The 18,686-nt window shown below is 43.2% G+C and overlaps 1 protein-coding gene and 1 gene segment (V, D, J or C); one reads left to right on the top strand and one right to left on the bottom strand.

Annotated features, from left to right (window-relative positions):
- Positions 1-200: 200 nt before the first annotated feature.
- Positions 201-9,944, bottom strand: LOC133018644 (armadillo repeat-containing protein 1-like). Its single transcript, XM_061085057.1, has 7 exons — positions 9,827-9,944; positions 5,470-5,661; positions 5,299-5,390; positions 4,503-4,692; positions 4,299-4,415; positions 3,116-3,190; positions 201-1,971 (listed from the first exon to the last, which is right to left on the bottom strand). Exons 2-7 carry the CDS (start codon positions 5,629-5,631, stop codon positions 1,780-1,782), a joined length of 828 nt encoding a protein of 275 aa, XP_060941040.1. The 5' UTR covers positions 5,632-5,661; positions 9,827-9,944; the 3' UTR covers positions 201-1,779.
- A 2,973-nt stretch (positions 9,945-12,917) lies between these two features.
- On the top strand, positions 12,918-16,592 carry LOC133018151 (T cell receptor alpha variable 21-like). The segment is given in 5 exon segments: positions 12,918-12,962; positions 13,209-13,507; positions 14,133-14,207; positions 15,179-15,312; positions 16,580-16,592. Coding segments are annotated over 5 exon segments (564 nt in total).
- Positions 16,593-18,686: the final 2,094 nt, after the last annotated feature.

Here is an 18,686-nt window from a genome sequence, read left to right as displayed (position 1 = left end):
AGGAACCCCACCCCAAACCCTGGATTTTCAAAATAAAACCCCCCAGATAGTTACAGGACGTTACCAGGAAGGTCATTAAAGGTCGTTCTCTCTCCTCTCCGACTCTCAAACGACCTTTCACACCTGATACTCAGCTTCAGACTAAACTGAAGAGTCTGAAGTCCTGAGTATTAATCAATATCACAGGAAACTGCTGGAAATCAAATTCAGTAACTTTTTATTTTCACCATGTGATTCACTTCCACTGTCAGTTAAACAGAGTCTGTAAACTTTGAAGGAAATTATTCACACAAGATTAAAGTTTGTGTTTGATGCTGAAGCTTCATCTCTCTTTAATCTCAGTTTATGATCTCGTTGTTCAACTGGATAATTTAAACTTGGTGATATTCACATGTCCTGAAAATACCTTGACCTGGATGACTGAGAATCACACTTCTAAAGCTTGGATTGTTCCAGGTTCACACGTTAGATCGTTGCTGCCTGTGTCACACGAGCCTCATGCAAGAACATTTTCCTATTCTTCGTTTAAGTTCCTCTTACATTTGTTTGTACGACTCGTCAGTTTCAGCTTCAGAAATGAGTGATGATAAACACGCTGAACTTTCATAAAGATGGACGACAGCATGTCTCCACAAACCCTGACCCGCTCTCCAGAAATGAAGCTAAAATATCTCACATGCAAACGCTGAGCCGACAGAAATCGGACAGTTGTTCTGTTTTCCGTCTGAGATGTTTTCCCTGATCAGACATGTAGTTTAAATAAATAAAAATAAATAAAAAAGGTGCACGACCTAGACACTGTGACCGAACCGTCGGGCGTCCGTACTCGAGTCTGGAAAACTCAAATTCTGTTCATACCTGTTAGAAAACAGGTCAGTGATGCAACTTCTCCTCAATCACTCAAACACACCATTCAACAACAAACCTGTTTGTATGAACGCTTCTAACATGAGGCTCAATGAGTCCAAACACATCTGGCTTCACTGAGGTGGATCTACACCTGCAGTGTCATGTGATCAGACAGTGTAATCTGATTACCCAGGTGAATAACGTCAGGTGTGAATGGGGATGAATCCTGTGTAACATGGACCAGTGAGAAAAACACAGATTTCTAGTCTACGTAAAAACATCAACCTCAAATAAAACTTCAGTAAAACGGCTCCGCAAAACACTTCAGAGTTCATCGCCTGGTCCACAGGAAGTGAGAAAATAAAAGTTGAGTTTAAAAGGCATTCAAAATTCAGAAAGAAAGAAAAGCAGCACTCTGTCATCACATGAACGCAGGAACATCCAGAGACAGAGGAGTTTCTGTTACAGGCGCAGGAATTCTTAAGTTTGACTTCCTGTCTCCTGATCATGTGACTTCTGGACTCTTCTCCAGACAGATGGACAGATGAGAGAAAACAGCAGTTAGCTCACAGGAGGTGAAGGATCATCTGACCTCAAACTGCAGGAAGGAAAGTTTCTTCTCAAATAAATAACAGAAAGGTCAGAGGCCAGCGAGGACCTGCTCATGACTCCACAGAGGAACTGGTTGGGTTTGTTCGACAGTGAGTTCTGCAGTTAGTTAGTGAGACCAGTTTACAGAGATCTTCACAGCAGGAACTTCACACCACGATGGGGTTGATGGAGATGGTTTCCTCTCGACTGCGACACCGGTAAGTTTTCATCGTGACGGATCTGGTTTTAGTTCTCAGTTTTTGTCTCACACCGACAGCGCTGGGATTCGGCAGCTGGGAGGTTTCGGTCCCGAGAGGAGGCAGCTGGTGGAATGGGAGGTCACCAGTAGAAGGAGCGGGACAGGAAGTTGGTGGCGGCCCCGAGCCAGCTGGCCCCGTCCTGGTTGGACCCCACCCGGGTCACCGCCTTGTCCGGTTCCTGGGAGGGACTCTCCTCCTCTGGCAGGTAGTCGGGCAAGTCCAGGTTCTGCTCCGGCTCCGCCGAACCGTTTCCCACGAATGAAATCAACACCTGGAGACAGCGACAGGAAGAGGACAGGCTCAACGGTTCGGACGGATTCAGTGAAGAGGCTTAGGTTAGGGTTATAAAGACTAATATTAACTTAAATGTGTGCATGTGAAGTCCCACAGGGTAACGTTGTGGTTCCTCTCTCTTTAAATCGAATACAATTAGTAATTTAAACCTTTAAAGAGATTGGTTGGTTGCATGGAAACCCAATAATGATATAACCTGCTGGTCACTATTCACCTTCACCTCCATATCCATCATATTAATGTTTAGTTGAGTCTGTTTGGGAGTTTGAACATAAAACAAAGACAATGTTAATCCTGTGACTCAGACGCAGTGAGTGGCTTCAAACCGAACAGGAATGTATAGCTCGTTTTCAGACAAGGACTAAAGTCTCTACATGTTCCTCACGTGTTCCTCACATGTTCCTCACGTGTTCCTCACATGTTCCTCACGTGTTCCTCACATGTTCCTCACGTGTTCTGCAGGTTCTGTCTGTGAGAACAAATGTGTGAGTCAGTGTCTCTGGACATGTTCTGGATCTTCTCCTGCAGCCTCCTAGTGAAATGTGTGTAACTTGTCCTTGTGAGTCCATGTGAGGAACCAGCAGGACAATGTGTGTTTATACGTCATGTCCGGCCTCCTGCTGCTCTACAGGCTCCGCCCCTCGCCTGGATGTTCCCACATGTTCCTGTTTGAACGAGTCGGACCCGACAACCTGCTGCTGCTGCTTCACAAACACCAACTACACAACATGTACACACACTGTTTTACAGACTCATGTGTGAGAACTGTTCCATTTTGGCTGCAGCTGTGGTTCAGGGGGACTCTGCTGCCCCCTGCTGGTGTGAAGAAGTATCTCATGCTAACACAACTTCAGGAATTAAGTTGTGAGGAGAGTCGGCTTAACTTGACATAAAAAGTGATTTCTAACAGACTGATTATGTTATTGAAGCTGTTCTCCTTCCTCTGACAGACACTAAAGGAAAATGATGCTTGTGTAGATGTTGAAAAAGAAACTGTTCTTAAAAGAGCCGGACACTTGATGCTCGGGTTCATTCTACTTTAAGGGGTTTAAAGCTTTTCTTTGGGAGGTCATGTTCCTGTGACCTTTGGACACGGTGAAGTGACTGAAGCTGAAACTGACCTCGTCTCCATCTTCTCCTTTCACCACCTGCTGAGCACTCATCACCTGAGTGGAGGCGATGGCAGACGCCAGAGTCTGGAAACAAAACACATTCACGTTAGGGGTGGGAATTGGCAAAAATGTGACGATTCAATAGTATTGCGATTCTGCGATATATTGCGATTCATGTCCCCCATATTATTCAAAGGCATTACAAAAAATGAGGAAAATAAGACTGCTCACCTCACTTCAAATGTCACATTTAATTCTGTGAACAACATTGTCTTCTACACATTAACTGAAGTGCAAAAACTTTGTCCTTGAACATTCAGGACACAGGACCTTGTAATTACTTTCTGAATAGGAGACCTCTCACATGAACACTGAGCTCCCAGCACATAACTTACAATTATTTAAATACAGTACAGTAACATCAAGCAGACATAATAGAGTAACATGAACCTGAGAATAATCATATAAATAAGAGTAACCTAGAGCTTCAATCAAATTGAGAAAAATAAACAAATGTGTACTACTAGAGTCCAGTCCAGTTGCTGCAAGGTCATGACCCAAAATGTTAAATTCATTTGGGAATATTAGTATTTGTTCAGAAAAAGCAGTTGGTCAACATGCTCAGATGTTAAAGTTCCTCTGGAACGTTACTATATCTCCTGCAGTGGAGAACATCCTTTCTGCATACACACGAGGTATCTGTTAAACTCTGAAACTCTCCTTGTCATGCTTTGACAGCCAGGGGCTGTTACATATATAATTGTAAAAAAAAAAAAAAAAAAAAAAAAAAAAAATGCAATACTTTGTGCTACAGTATCGATAATATCTCGGGCGCAAAATATCGCGATACTGAACAGAATCGATTTTTTCCCCCACCACTAATTCACGTGATTCATCACTTCATCCAATTCACTCATGTTCAATAACCTGCTCATCAGGCTTTAAGTGAAGTTACATATTTCCAGCTGAGCTTATTAAATATGAAACCTAATTATAATTTCCCTTCATAGAACAGCTCATTTCAAAAATTCAAACTAATTAAATATCACATGATTAAAATACATTTTCTTCATCATCAGTTTGACTTTTGATGAGATCAACACTTTTAGTTCGAGCTGGTAAAAAGGAAACGTGCAGCTCGGTCTCCCTCATCACCAGGTCATCACCAGGTCATCACCAGGTCCCGCCTCACCTCGGCCTTCAGGTCGGCCCGGACCCGGACCACGCACCTCCTCACCGCCATCTGGAAGGTGAAGCTGATCACGCCTCTGATCTTCAGCAGCACCTCCTCACACTGACTCCTCCGACTCTGACAGGGACCAAAACAGACTTTCACCCTGAACCTGTGAACATGATCGTGTGTGATTCAGTGGTCGGGCGCCGGCGGCCTGCTCACCCAGTCGTCCAGCCCGTCGATGTGGAGGACGACCGTCTTGGCTCTCTTGTTGCTGCAGCCCAGGAAGAACTGGGCTTTGCGGCGGCTGCTGACGGCGTCCCGGTCCGGCTCAGAGTCGGCGTCGCAGGTCGCCTGCAGGAGCTCGTAGATCTCAGACGCCAACAGCTTGGTCTCCCCGGGAGTGGTGGATCTGGATCACACAACAAGACCAAAGTCAATCTGTCAGGAACAACCTGTTGTGTTGGACTCATGTGGTTTTTGGTTCATGTTTTGACATAATTATTTAGTTTGAGTCCACAAAACACTTCTGGAGACATTTAGGCTGAAACCAGGGTGAAGAAGAGCTTGTTTCCAGTTGACTGACGGACCCTTGGATGACACCACGGGAGCCGAGTGGAGACACGTGGAAACGTTTGATCACAATCTGTTCCTGTGAAACCTGGATCAGGCTGTATCCTGTACTGATGAATCAATCTGGGCCTGATGCTTTAACTGAGGTTGTTTTCATGTCATCAGAAGATCCCGACCTTTGACCTTGTAACAACCCCAACCAGAGTGGGAGGGAGGAGCCAAATGTATAAAGACAAAGAACTGCTTCCCATCGGGTGCATATTACAAACTAACCTTTGTGGTATGCACCGTGCTCTGAGCATTAAAGTGTGATACTGTAAGAGAGTTGTGTCTCGCTCCTCGTTGTTAAAGTGGGATTGCAGAGATTGTGTTGTTGTGTTAGACAGTTATCATCAGTAACTCTGGTTGTGTTGGATTTGGCTGCAGTGCTGTTGGGTGAACTCACTTCTGTACGACCGCCTGGAGGCTCAGCATCATCCCCAACTCGCCCGCCAGCTTCTCCCGGTTGGCTCGACATTCTGCCAGGTAACGCACCGCCTGCAACACCGACCAATCACCACCATCAGCAAGCAGCACAACCAGCCGTGCCACAACCACGTGTGTGAAGGCAGCTCACCAGCAGGGCGGCGTAGACCACCTGAGGGTTGGGGTGGTCCAGGAAGAGGATGAGTCCCGGCAGGCAGCCCTGGTCCTGGACGATGGCCCTGCGGTTCAGGGGGTCGGCAGCCAGGTCCCTCAGCTGGTGGACCACAGCCAGCGCGTCCGGCTCCACGCTCATGTTGGACGTTCTCTCTCTCACAGGAAGCAGCTGAGGAGACAGCGACACACAGGAAACACACACTGAGCCTCCGATGGAAACGCCCACCAGGCGGCGCCACAGCGCTGGGTCCTGTCCGCTCGCCACATCCAACACACATCCAACACACATCCAACACACATCCAACACACATCCAACACACATCCAACACACGTCCAACACACGTTCAACACACGTCCAACACACATCCAACACACATCCAACACACATCCAAAACACATCCAACACACATCCATCACACATCCAACACACATCAAACACACATCCAACACACATCCAACACACATCCAACACACATCCATCACACATTCAACACACATCCAACACACATCCATCACACATTCAACACACATCCAACACACATCCAACACACATCCAACACACATCCAACACACATCCATCACACATCCAATACACATTCAACACACATCCAACACACATCCAACACACATCCAACACACATCCAACACACATTCAACACACATCCAACACACATCCATCACACATCCAACACACATCCATCACACATCCAACACACATCCAACACACATCCAACACACATCCAACACACATCCATCACACATCCAACACACATCCAACACACATCCAACACACATCCATCACACATCCAACACACATCCAACACACATCCATCACACATTCAACACACATCCAACACACATTCAACACACATCCAACACACATCCATCACACATCCAACACACATCCAACACACATCCAATACACATCCAACACACATTCAACACACATCCAACACACATCCAACACACATCCATCACACATCCAACACACATCCAACACACATCCAACACACATCCAACACACATCCAACACACATTCAACACACATCCATCACACATCCAACACACATCCAACACACATCCAACACACATTCAACACACATCCAACACACATCCATCACACATCCAACACACATCCATCACACATCCAACACACATCCAACACACATCCAACACACATCCAACACACATCCATCACACATCCAATACACATTCAACACACATCCAACACACATCCAACACACATCCAACACACATCCAACACACATCCAACACACATTCAACACACATCCAACACACATCCATCACACATCCAACACACATCCATCACACATCCAACACACATCCAACACACATCCAACACACATCCAACACACATCCATCACACATCCAACACACATCCAACACACATCCAACACACATCCATCACACATCCAACACACATCCAACACACATCCATCACACCTTCAACACACATCCAACACACATCCAACACACATTCAACACACATCCAACACACATCCATCACACATCCAACACACATCCAACACACATCCAACACACATCCATCACACATCCAACACACATCCAACACACATCCATCACACATTCAACACACATCCAACACACATTCAACACACATCCAACACACATCCATCACACATCCAACACACATCCAACACACATCCAATACACATCCAACACACATTCAACACACATCCAACACACATCCAACACACATCCATCACACATCCAACACACATCCAACACACATCCAACACACATCCAACACACATCCAACACACATTCAACACACATCCATCACACATCCAACACACATCCAACACACATCCAACACACATTCAACACACATCCAACACACATCCATCACACATCCAACACACATCCATCACACATCCAACACACATCCAACACACATCCAACACACATCCAACACACATCCATCACACATCCAATACACATTCAACACACATCCAACACACATCCAACACACATCCAACACACATCCAACACACATCCAACACACATTCAACACACATCCAACACACATCCATCACACATCCAACACACATCCAACACACATCCAACACACATCCAACACACATCCAACACACATCCATCACACATCCAACACACATCCAACACACATCCAACACACATCCATCACACATCCAACACACATCCAACACACATCCATCACACCTTCAACACACATCCAACACACATCCAACACACATTCAACACACAAACAACACACATCCATCACACATCCAACACACATCCAACACACATCCAATACACATCCAACACACATTCAACACACATCCAACACACATCCAACACACATCCATCACACATCCAACATACATCCAACACACATCCAACACACATCCAACACACATTCAACACACATCCAACACACATCCAACACACATCCAACACACATCCAACACACATCCATCACACATCCAACACATCCAACACACATCCAACACACATCCAACACACATCCAAAACACATCCATCACACATCCAACACACATCCAACACACATCCAACACACATCCATCACACATCCAACACACATCCAACACACATCCATCACACATCCAACACATCCAACACACATCCAACACACATCCAACACACATCCATCACACATCCAACACACATCCAACACACATCCAACACACATCCAACACACATCCATCACACATCCAACACACATCCAACACACATCCAACACACATCCAACACACATCCATCACACATTCAACACACATCCAACACACATCCAACACACATCCAACACACATCCAACACATATCCAACACACATCCAACACACATCCATCACACATTCAACACACATCCAACACACATCCAACACACATCCAACACACATCCATCACACATTCAACACACATCCAACACACATCCAACACACATCCAACACACATCCAACACACATCCAACAAACATCCAACACACATCCAACACACATTCAACACACATTCAACACACATCCAACACACATCCAACACACATCCAACACACATCCAACACACATCCAACACACATCCATCACACATCCAACACACATCCAACACACATCCAACACACATCCAACACACATCCCGTCTCCAGACACAGACACTCAACACATACAAATATGTGTTTATGTTTTTGAGAAGTTCAACGACCATTAAAATACAATTCAGAAATAAACATGGTCTCCTCTGCAGCTGGTTGCTTAGTAACAGAAACTCCACTGAAGGAGGAGCAGAGAGGACGAGCTGGAAGTGTCACTGACAGGAAGTGTCACTGACAGGAAGTGCTCCTGACAGGAAGTGTCACTGACAGGAAGTGCTCCTGACAGGAAGTGTCACTGACAGGAAGTGTCACTGACAGGAAGTGCTCCTGACAGGAAGTGTCACTGACAGGAAGTGCTCCTGACAGGAAGTGCCCCTGACAGGAAGTGCCCCTGACAGGAAGTGCTCCTGACAGGAAGTGCTCCTGACAGGAAGTGGCCCTGACAGGAAGTGCCCCTGACAGGAAGTGCCCCTGACAGGAAGTCCTCCTGACAGGAAGTGTCACTGACAAGAAGTGTCACTGACAGGAAGTGTCACTGACAGGAAGTGCTCCTGACAGGAAGTGTCACTGACAAGAAGTGTTAGCTCTGTGTTCACCGCTTGAAGTCGAGTCACGTGACCTAAAACAAGACCAGTTTAAACAAGTCTCTAAATTAGAGGCTGGAAACTGTGTAACCATAGCAACCGTGATGCTTTAAAGCTGAAGAACAGTCATGTGGATGGAGCCTCAGCCAGTGAGAACATGATGGATCAGAACCCACTGTTCTCCAGTTCCTGTCACGTGTCAGGAGACAACAGAGCAGAGCTGATCCCAGGGAGGACCAGGGAGGACCAGTGAGGACCAGTGAGGACACGTGAGGACCAGTGAGGACCAGTGAGGACCAGGGAGGACCAGTGAGGACCAGTGGGGACCAGTGGGGACCAGTGAGGACCAGTGTCCACACGGTGTCCTACAAGCAGCTCCCACATGTCCTGACTGGGGACAGGACACTTGTCCTGGTGGGGACGGTGCATGCTGCTGTCTCTGGGGCGTGTGTGTGTTTGCTGCTACACACAGATGGATGATCAGATGCTAACATGGAGCTTTGTGTGTCCTCGGCCAGCAGCGGGTGAGGTCACCGGTCACTGCGGCCCTCCGGTGCTGTACTTCCGGTCAAAACAGCTGTGACAGCCGCTGGCTCTGAGGAATGCTAATGCTAATGCTAATGCTATCATAGCTCACCTGGGACAGGGCTGCAGCGGCTAGCTGTCCGGTTAGCTCCCGCTCCGTGGAGCACCGGGGACCGGGGACCGGGGACCGGGACCAGGGACCAGGGACCGGGACCGGGACGAGCGGATTCTCCGGTTTATTCAAACACGTTCACGATGTTTCCACCGGTCATGAACCGAGGACTTCCGGCTGATGATCCAGTAACAACAGAGCCTGTGATTGGACCGGTGACTGTCATGTGACTGTGCTGACCAATGAGCTGCAGTGTTCTGACAGTGAAGAGCCCACGCCCTGTGTTATACATGCATGGACAACACACACTGTATAAACATATATATACATGAACACACACTGTAAAAACATATATATACATGAACAAACACTGTATAAACATATATATACATGAACACACACTGAATAAACATATATATACATGAACACACACTGTATAAACATATATATACATGAACACACACTGTATAAACATATATATACATGAACACACACTGTATAAACATATATATACATGAACACACACTGAATAAACATATATATACATGAACACACACTGTATAAACATATATATACATGAACACACACTGTATAAACATATATATACATGAACACACACTGTATAAACATATATATACATGAACACACACTGTATAAACATATATATACATGAACACACACTGAATAAACATGTATATACATGAACACACACTGTATAAACATATATATACATGAACACACACTGAATAAACATATATATACATGAACACACACTGTATAAACATATATATACATGAACACACACTGTATAAACATATATATACATGAACACACACTGAATAAACATATATATACATGAACACACACTGTATAAACATATATATACATGAACACACACTGAATAAACATGTATATACATGAACACACACTGAATAAACATATATATACATGAACACACACTGAATAAACATATATATACATGAACACACACTGTATAAACATATATATACATGAACACACACTGTATAAACATATATATACATGAACAACACACACTGTATAAACATATATATACATGAACACACACTGAATAAACATATATATACATGAACACACACTGTATAAACATATATATATACATGAACACACACTGAATAAACATATATATACATGAACACACACTGTATAAACATATATATACATGAACACACACTGAATAAACATATATATACATGAACACACACTGAATAAACATATATATACATGAACACACACTGTATAAACATATATATACATGAACACACACTGAATAAACATATATATACATGAACACACACTGAATAAACATACATGAACACACACTGTATAAACATATATATACATGAACACACACTGAATAAACATATATATACATGAACACACACTGAATAAACATATATATACATGAACACACACTGAATAAACATATATATACATGAACACACACTGAATAAACATATATATACATGAACACACACTGAATAAACATATATATACATGAACACACACTGTATAAACATATATATACATGAACACACACTGTATAAACATATATATACATGAACAACACACACTGTATAAACATATATATACATGAACACACACTGAATAAACATATATATACATGAACACACACTGAATAAACATATATATACATGAACACACACTGAATAAACATATATATACATGAACACACACTGTATAAACATATATATACATGAACACACACTGTATAAACATATATATACATGAACACACACTGAATAAACATATATATACATGAACACACACTGTATAAACATATATATACATGAACACACACTGTATAAACATATATATACATGAACACACACTGAATAAACATATATATACATGAACACACACTGAATAAACATATATATACATGAACACACACTGTATAAACATATATATACATGAACACACACTGAATAAACATATATATACATGAACACACACTGAATAAACATATATATACATGAACACACACTGTATAAACATATATATACATGAACACACACTGTATAAACATATATATACATGAACACACACTGTATAAACATATATATACATGAACACACACTGTATAAACATATATATACATGAACACACACTGAATAAACATATATATACATGAACACACACTGAATAAACATATATATACATGAACACACACTGAATAAACATATATATACATGAACACACACTGAATAAACATATATATACATGAACACACACTGTATAAACATATATATATACATGAACACACACTGTATAAACATATATATACATGAACAACACACACTGTATAAACATATATATACATGAACACACACTGAATAAACATATATATACATGAACACACTGTATAAACATATATATACATGAACACACACTGAATAAACATATATATACATGAACACACACTGTATAAACATATATATACATGAACACACACTGAATAAACATATATATACATGAACACACACTGTATAAACATATATATACATGAACACACACTGTATAAACATATATATACATGAACACACACTGTATAAACATATATATACATGAACACACACTGTATAAACATATATATACATGAACACACACTGAATAAACATATATATACATGAACACACACTGTATAAACATATATATACATGAACACACACTGTATAAACATATATATACATGAACACACACTGTATAAACATATATATACATGAACACACACTGTATAAACATATATATACATGAACACACACTGTATAAACATATATATACATGAACACACACTGAATAAACATATATATACATGTTATACAGTGTGTGCTCATCCATCTGAGGAAACCTTTCAGTTATTGACATGTGATGCAGTCATGCAGCGCTAGGTGGAGACGTACAGTAGACATGTAGCAGGTGTGAGGGGCGGAGCCCTGCGCTCCTCCCAGGCTGCAGAGGAAGCTGATTGGTTCACTCGATCTGATTCCAGCTGAGAACATCAGACTGAACCGTCACAGCTTCTCTGTGAACATGGAGAACCTGGCTTCACTTCTGTTCTTCTCAGCTCTTGTAGGTTCGTATGATTTAGAAAAGAAAACCTGAAACAGGAAGACATCTTGTTTGGATGTTCTTTGAGTTCCTGTTAAAGATTAAAACATTTCCACATCATGAATCCAGATGATAAAGTTGTCCTCACTTCAGCACTAATAACTGTTGAGTCTGCCATTAACAGGATCATTTCATCAGGCTCAACATTCAAAGTATGGACAAGTCACTGTGGAACGTTAGCGTGAATATAACATGTGGTTTCCTTCACTAGGTCACAGCTTGGAAGATGATGTCACCGCCAGCAGTGCTGAGGTGTTTTCAGCATCGGGCCGAACTGTTACTCTGTCCTGTCAATATTCTGTTAAAGCAAATAATCTCCAGTGGTATCGACAGGATCCTGGATCCGCTCCTCACTATCTTCTCCTGATCACTGATACACAAGAGCCTCAAGTGGTGAGAGCGACTCCTCCAAACCCTCGACTGACAGCTGGACTGAACCAGGAGAGAAATGGAGTCACACTGCAGATCTCCTCTGCTGCAGTGACAGACTCTGCTGTGTACTACTGTGCTCTGGAGCCCACAGTGACAGGAAACTACACAACTCTGTACAAAAACCTGTGGAGCAAACACACAACTCCTCATGACGGGTTTGTGTGTTTGAGCTGAAAGCTGCAGAATAACCCGACGTGTGGTTGAGGTGTTGGTAACAAGCAGTGATATGAGAGGACGGACAGAGAGGGAGGAGCTACACTGTCAAAGAGCAGAGCAGAAAAGACCTCCTGCTGTGCTGCATTCAATATCTACAGCAGACATCAGATCTGTAAGATGTTCCCTCTGCGTCACGCTGGAGTCTGGCCTTTGTTTCTCTTCATCCTGAAAGGTCGGTCAAAGCAGGAAGAACAAATGTCTTCAGAGGATCTGTTTCTAGAAACCACTGGAACAGACAGTCAGAGTTTAACATGGTCTTTAACCACATGTTTCTGTTTCTGTAGGTGTCAGCTGTGATGAACTGACTCCAGACCAGCCTGCAGAGTTCAGTGTAGAAGGCAGCTCTGTTACTCTGTCCTACAACGTCAACAGGACAATAGCTGGTAGTGATTATTTCTTCTGGTATCGACAGAATCCAGGACAAGCACCAGAGTTCCTCCTCTCACAATATTCTTCAGCTGCTCAAACCTCTGGACTGAGGATTAAAGTGGAGCAGAACCAAATCCACATGATCATCTCCTCTGCTGCAGTGACAGACTCTGCTGTGTACTACTGTGCTCTGCAGCCCACAGTGACAGGAAACTACACAACTCTGTACAAAAACCTGTGGAGCAAACACACAACTCCTCATTGTCCACTAGAGGGAGCCACTCACTGTTAAACCTCAGTGGTTTGTGATGACGTTTGTTTCACAATAAAACTAATTCTAACAATCATCAGGTTCTGTAGAATAGTTCTTAAATGTGTGGTGTACCACAGGGTTCAATGCTGGGTCCTCTCATCTTCACTTTACATGTTGATTTGGATCACTATTTTTCTATAAATCATAAATTTCATGGTTTTGTTGAACATGTTTATAGTAAAATTCCACTGAAGTCCAGTGATTATGACAGAAGGTTTGTCACATGTGGAGTTTTGGTCTCAAACACCTTCAGACTTTGTGTGAGTCTAGAACTTAGATCCTTGTTCTGTCTGTGTAATTGATGAAAGCAGCTGAATTGAAATCTCTCTGTTCTGCCTCTGATGTTCACCATCTAGTATTTGATCAGACTCTCTTTCCTCACCAGTTGACGTTGGTAGTAGTGATGCAATGATTTCCACTCATCATTAGGTTTATAAAACATGATCATCTCATGTTTCCAAACCTTAAAGAGGGGATCCATCTTCTCACCACCTCAGTTTGTTGAAGTTCAGGTTGAACAAGATCCCTCAAATACAAATCCCAGCTGCAGCTTGAACCAACTGTTGCTGCCAGTGTGGAGGAAGAGAAAGTCCAGATCTCAGAGGAGACGCAGAGATTCAGGGAGGAGCTGAGCTGCTACTGAACTATAGAAGAGAGAGGAGCTTCCATATTCAGAGCAGTTCAATCTACAAAGCACCAACATCACCTGGATTCAACATGCTCTCACTGCATCAGGCTCTATCTTCTCTGCTACTTCTCTCCACTCTAACAGGTTTGTTACATTAAACAGAACAAAAAGGTTCAATTCATAAAACTTCAGTGTGAATTGTCTTTGAATCCTTAAATAACAGAGTTACTTTTCTCCTTCAGCAATCAGAGGTGAAGAACTCACACCGGTCCACAATGAAGAGTTCAGTGCAGAAGGCAGCTCTGTGACTCTGTCCTATAACTCCTCCAAAGTGAACCCAGGGGATTATTTCTTCTGGTATCGACAGAATCCAGGACAAGCACCAGAGTTCCTCCTCTCAAAATATGCTTCAGGACAAGAAGCTGCTCCAACCTCTGGACTGAGGATTCAAGTGGAGCAGAACCAAATCCACATGATCATCTCCTCTGCTGCAGTGACAGACTCTGCTGTGTACTACTGTGCTGTGCAGCCCACAGTGACAGGAAACTACACAACTCTGTACACAAACTCCAGCTGCCAGAAGCCTCCTCTCCTCACTGCTCACCTCAGCTTCTTCCCTCCACTAGAGGGCGATATAAGTCAGTAGGTGTGCGTGATAACTGCTGCTGTGAGGAGACCACGTGTCAGACTGAAGGTTGAACCTCAGCCAGTTTCTCCTGTTGAGTTAAACCTTGTTGTGGAGATGGAACATCGGCTCTGGATGATTCTTGCTGCTCTGGTCTTTAGTAAGAAAGAAAACACAACATGATTCCTCGTGAAGCAGTTGAACATGTTACTGATCTGGTGTCAGTCAGAAATCCTCTTTCTTGATTTGTCTCTTCCTCTACATGTCGTGTTGTTCCTCAGAGTGTGATGGAGACGACCGAGTGATGCAGCCGAGCGGAGGCCTCACTGCTGCTGAAGGAGAGACACTCACACTGGGTTGTACTTTTCAGACCAATGATCCAAGTCCAACTCTGCTCTGGTACAAACAACAAGTCAACGATTTCCCAAAGCTTCTCCTGCGACGCTTCTCAACACAAGCAGATGATCCAGCAGAAACACAGAGGGACAGAAGAACACATGCTGCTGTCAACCAGACCTCATTTCCTCTGAAGATCCAGAAGCTGCAGCTGTCTGACTCTGCTGTGTACTACTGTGCTCTGCAGCCCACAGTGACAGGAAACTACACAACTCTGTACACAAACCTGTGGAGCAAACACACAACTCCTCATGACAGGTTTGTGTGTTTGAGCTGAAAGCTGCAGAATAACCCGACGTGTGGTTGAGGTGTTGGTAACAAGCAGTGATATGAGAGGACGGACAGAGAGGGAGGAGCTACACTGTCAAAGAGCAGAGCAGAAAAGACCTCCTGCTGTGCTGCATTCAATATCTACAGCAGACATCAGATCTGTAAGATGTTCCCTCTGCGTCACGCTGGAGTCTGGCCTTTGTTTCTCTTCATCCTGAAAGGTCGGTCAAAGCAGGAAGAACAAATGTCTTCAGAGGATCTGTTTCTAGAAACCACTGGAACAGACAGTCAGAGTTTAACATGGTCTTTAACCACATGTTTCTGTTTCTGTAGGTGTCAGCTGTGATGAACTGACTCCAGACCAGCCTGCAGAGTTCAGTGTAGAAGGCAGCTCTGTTACTCTGTCCTACAACTTCAACAGGACAATAACTGGTAGTGATCATTTCTTCTGGTATCGACAGAATCCAGGACAAGCACCAGAGTTCCTCCTCTCACAATATTCTTCAGCTGCTCCAACCTCTGGACTGAGGATTAAAGTGGAGCAGAACCAAATCCACATGATCATCTCCTCTGCTGCAGTGACAGACTCTGCTGTGTACTACTGTGCTGTGAGGCCCACAGTGACAGGAAACTACACAACTCTGTACAAAAACCTGTGGAGCAAACACACAACTCCTCATCCTCCACTAGAGGGAGACACTCACTGTTAAACCTCAGTGTTTCTTATGATCCAGTCCAGATTCTTTGTTGTGATGATTAAACAGACGAATGACCAGCAGATTATTTTATCTATAAAATAACAGAAAGTCTCAAAGATGACGAGATGCTGAGTCATGTTCACTGTGTCATGTGTTTTTATACTTGAGGCATCGACCTATATTGTCCCGTCTCTGCTGTTTTATCTTTAAAGTAGAAACTGGTTCAAAACCACAATTGGACAAATCACAAGACGTATAATACTGAACTCTACTGTTGCAGTTTCATCGGTTTCCCTGAAGCTGGAGTCGTCTCCACGTACGAATCGTTTCACAGCAGTAACAGGTGATGAGCTGGCCCCGCCCACTGAAGTCCAACTCGACCAATGAGATGGTTGGAGTGTCCAGTGCAGAGATGTTGGAGGAAGTCAAAGCACAATGAGCTGGATGTTGAGGACGACTGTGCAGCAGAGAGGCTGCTGAGTGGTTTCATTCTCCTGCAGTGGAAGAACATTGTTCATCTGTTTGGCTTCAACTACGAAGACTAAGACATGTTGCTTCACCTCTTTGTGTTTTTATCTCCCTTCATAGGTGAGTTCTACAACTAGTCTCTGTCTCACTGAACCTGTGGAATTATCTAAACCTTTCTTCTGCATTTCATGACAGGAGGTTTATTTGTGGAGTTTAACAATTTACTCTGTGGAAAAATCTTCACATTTAGAAGAACAAGTCAAGAACCTGTTGAGTGTCTTGATGTTTGATTCTCTTCAGACTTACTGACATGAATAATCCTCATCTTGCAGCCATGGGTTCCATGGACAGCATAACGTCAGAAAGTACTGAAGAAGTAGTTTCAGAGGGAAGACACATCAACCTGACCTGTAAATATGACGGATCCATCAAAAACATCCAGTGGTACCGACAACAGCAGAGATCCAGACCAGAGTTCCTGCTCCTCATCTCAGAGGAAGGATCCATTCATCCAACTCTGTCTGATTTCTCTGCTCACATCAACCCGACTGAGAAACGAGTCAAACTGCAGATCTCCTCTGCTGCAGTGACAGACTCTGCTGTGTACTACTGTGCTCTGCAGCCCACAGTGACAGGAAACTACACAACTCTGTACAAAAACCTGTGGAGCAAACACACAACTCCTCATCCTCCACCAGGGGGAGCCACTCACTGTTAAACCTCAGTGGTTTGTGATGACGTTTGTTTCACAATAAAACAAATTCCAACAATCATCAGGTTCTGTAGGATAGTTCTTAAATGTGTGGTGTACCACAGGGTTCAATGCTGGGTCCTCTCATCTTCACTTTACATGTTGAGTTTGGATCATTATTTGTCTAAAAATCATCAATTTCATGGTTTTGTTGAACATGTTTATAGTAAAATTCCACTGAAGTCCAGTGATTATGACAGAAGGTTTGTCACATGTGGAGTTTTGGTCTCAAACACCTTCAGACTTTGTGTGAGTCTAGAACTTAGATCCTTGTTCTGTCTGTGTAATTGATGAAAGCAGCTGAATTGAAATCTCTCTGTTCTGCCTCTGATGTTCACCATCTAGTATTTGATCAGACTCTCTTTCCTCACCAGTTGACGTTGGTAGTAGTGATGCAATGATTTCCACTCATCATTAGGTTTATAAAACATGATCATCTCATGTTTCCAGACCTTAAAGAGGGGATCCATCTTCTCACCACCTCAGTTACCTTTGTTGAAGTTCAGGTTGAACAAGATCCCTC

Source organism: Limanda limanda, chromosome 13 (assembly GCF_963576545.1).
Source record: "Limanda limanda chromosome 13, fLimLim1.1, whole genome shotgun sequence".
In the NCBI taxonomy this organism is placed as follows: domain Eukaryota; kingdom Metazoa; phylum Chordata; class Actinopteri; order Pleuronectiformes; family Pleuronectidae; genus Limanda; species Limanda limanda.
Note: the sequence above shows the minus strand (reverse complement) of the source record. Positions and strands in the feature narration are given on the sequence as shown.

Bases quoted from the DNA above. Each gene is read 5' to 3' on its own strand.
- LOC133018644 (XM_061085057.1), bottom strand. From the start codon at position 5,631: ATGAGCGTGGAGCCGGACGCGCTGGCTGTGGTCCACCAGCTGAGGGAC. The intron at 4,416-4,502 runs GTGAGCAGGCCG...GGTCCCTGTCAG, and splicing joins TCGACGGGCTGGACGACTGG to AGTCGGAGGAGTCAGTGTGA. The intron at 3,191-4,298 runs GTGAGGCGGGAC...TTTTGTTTCCAG, and splicing joins GGGCCGACCTGAAGGCCGAG to ACTCTGGCGTCTGCCATCGC.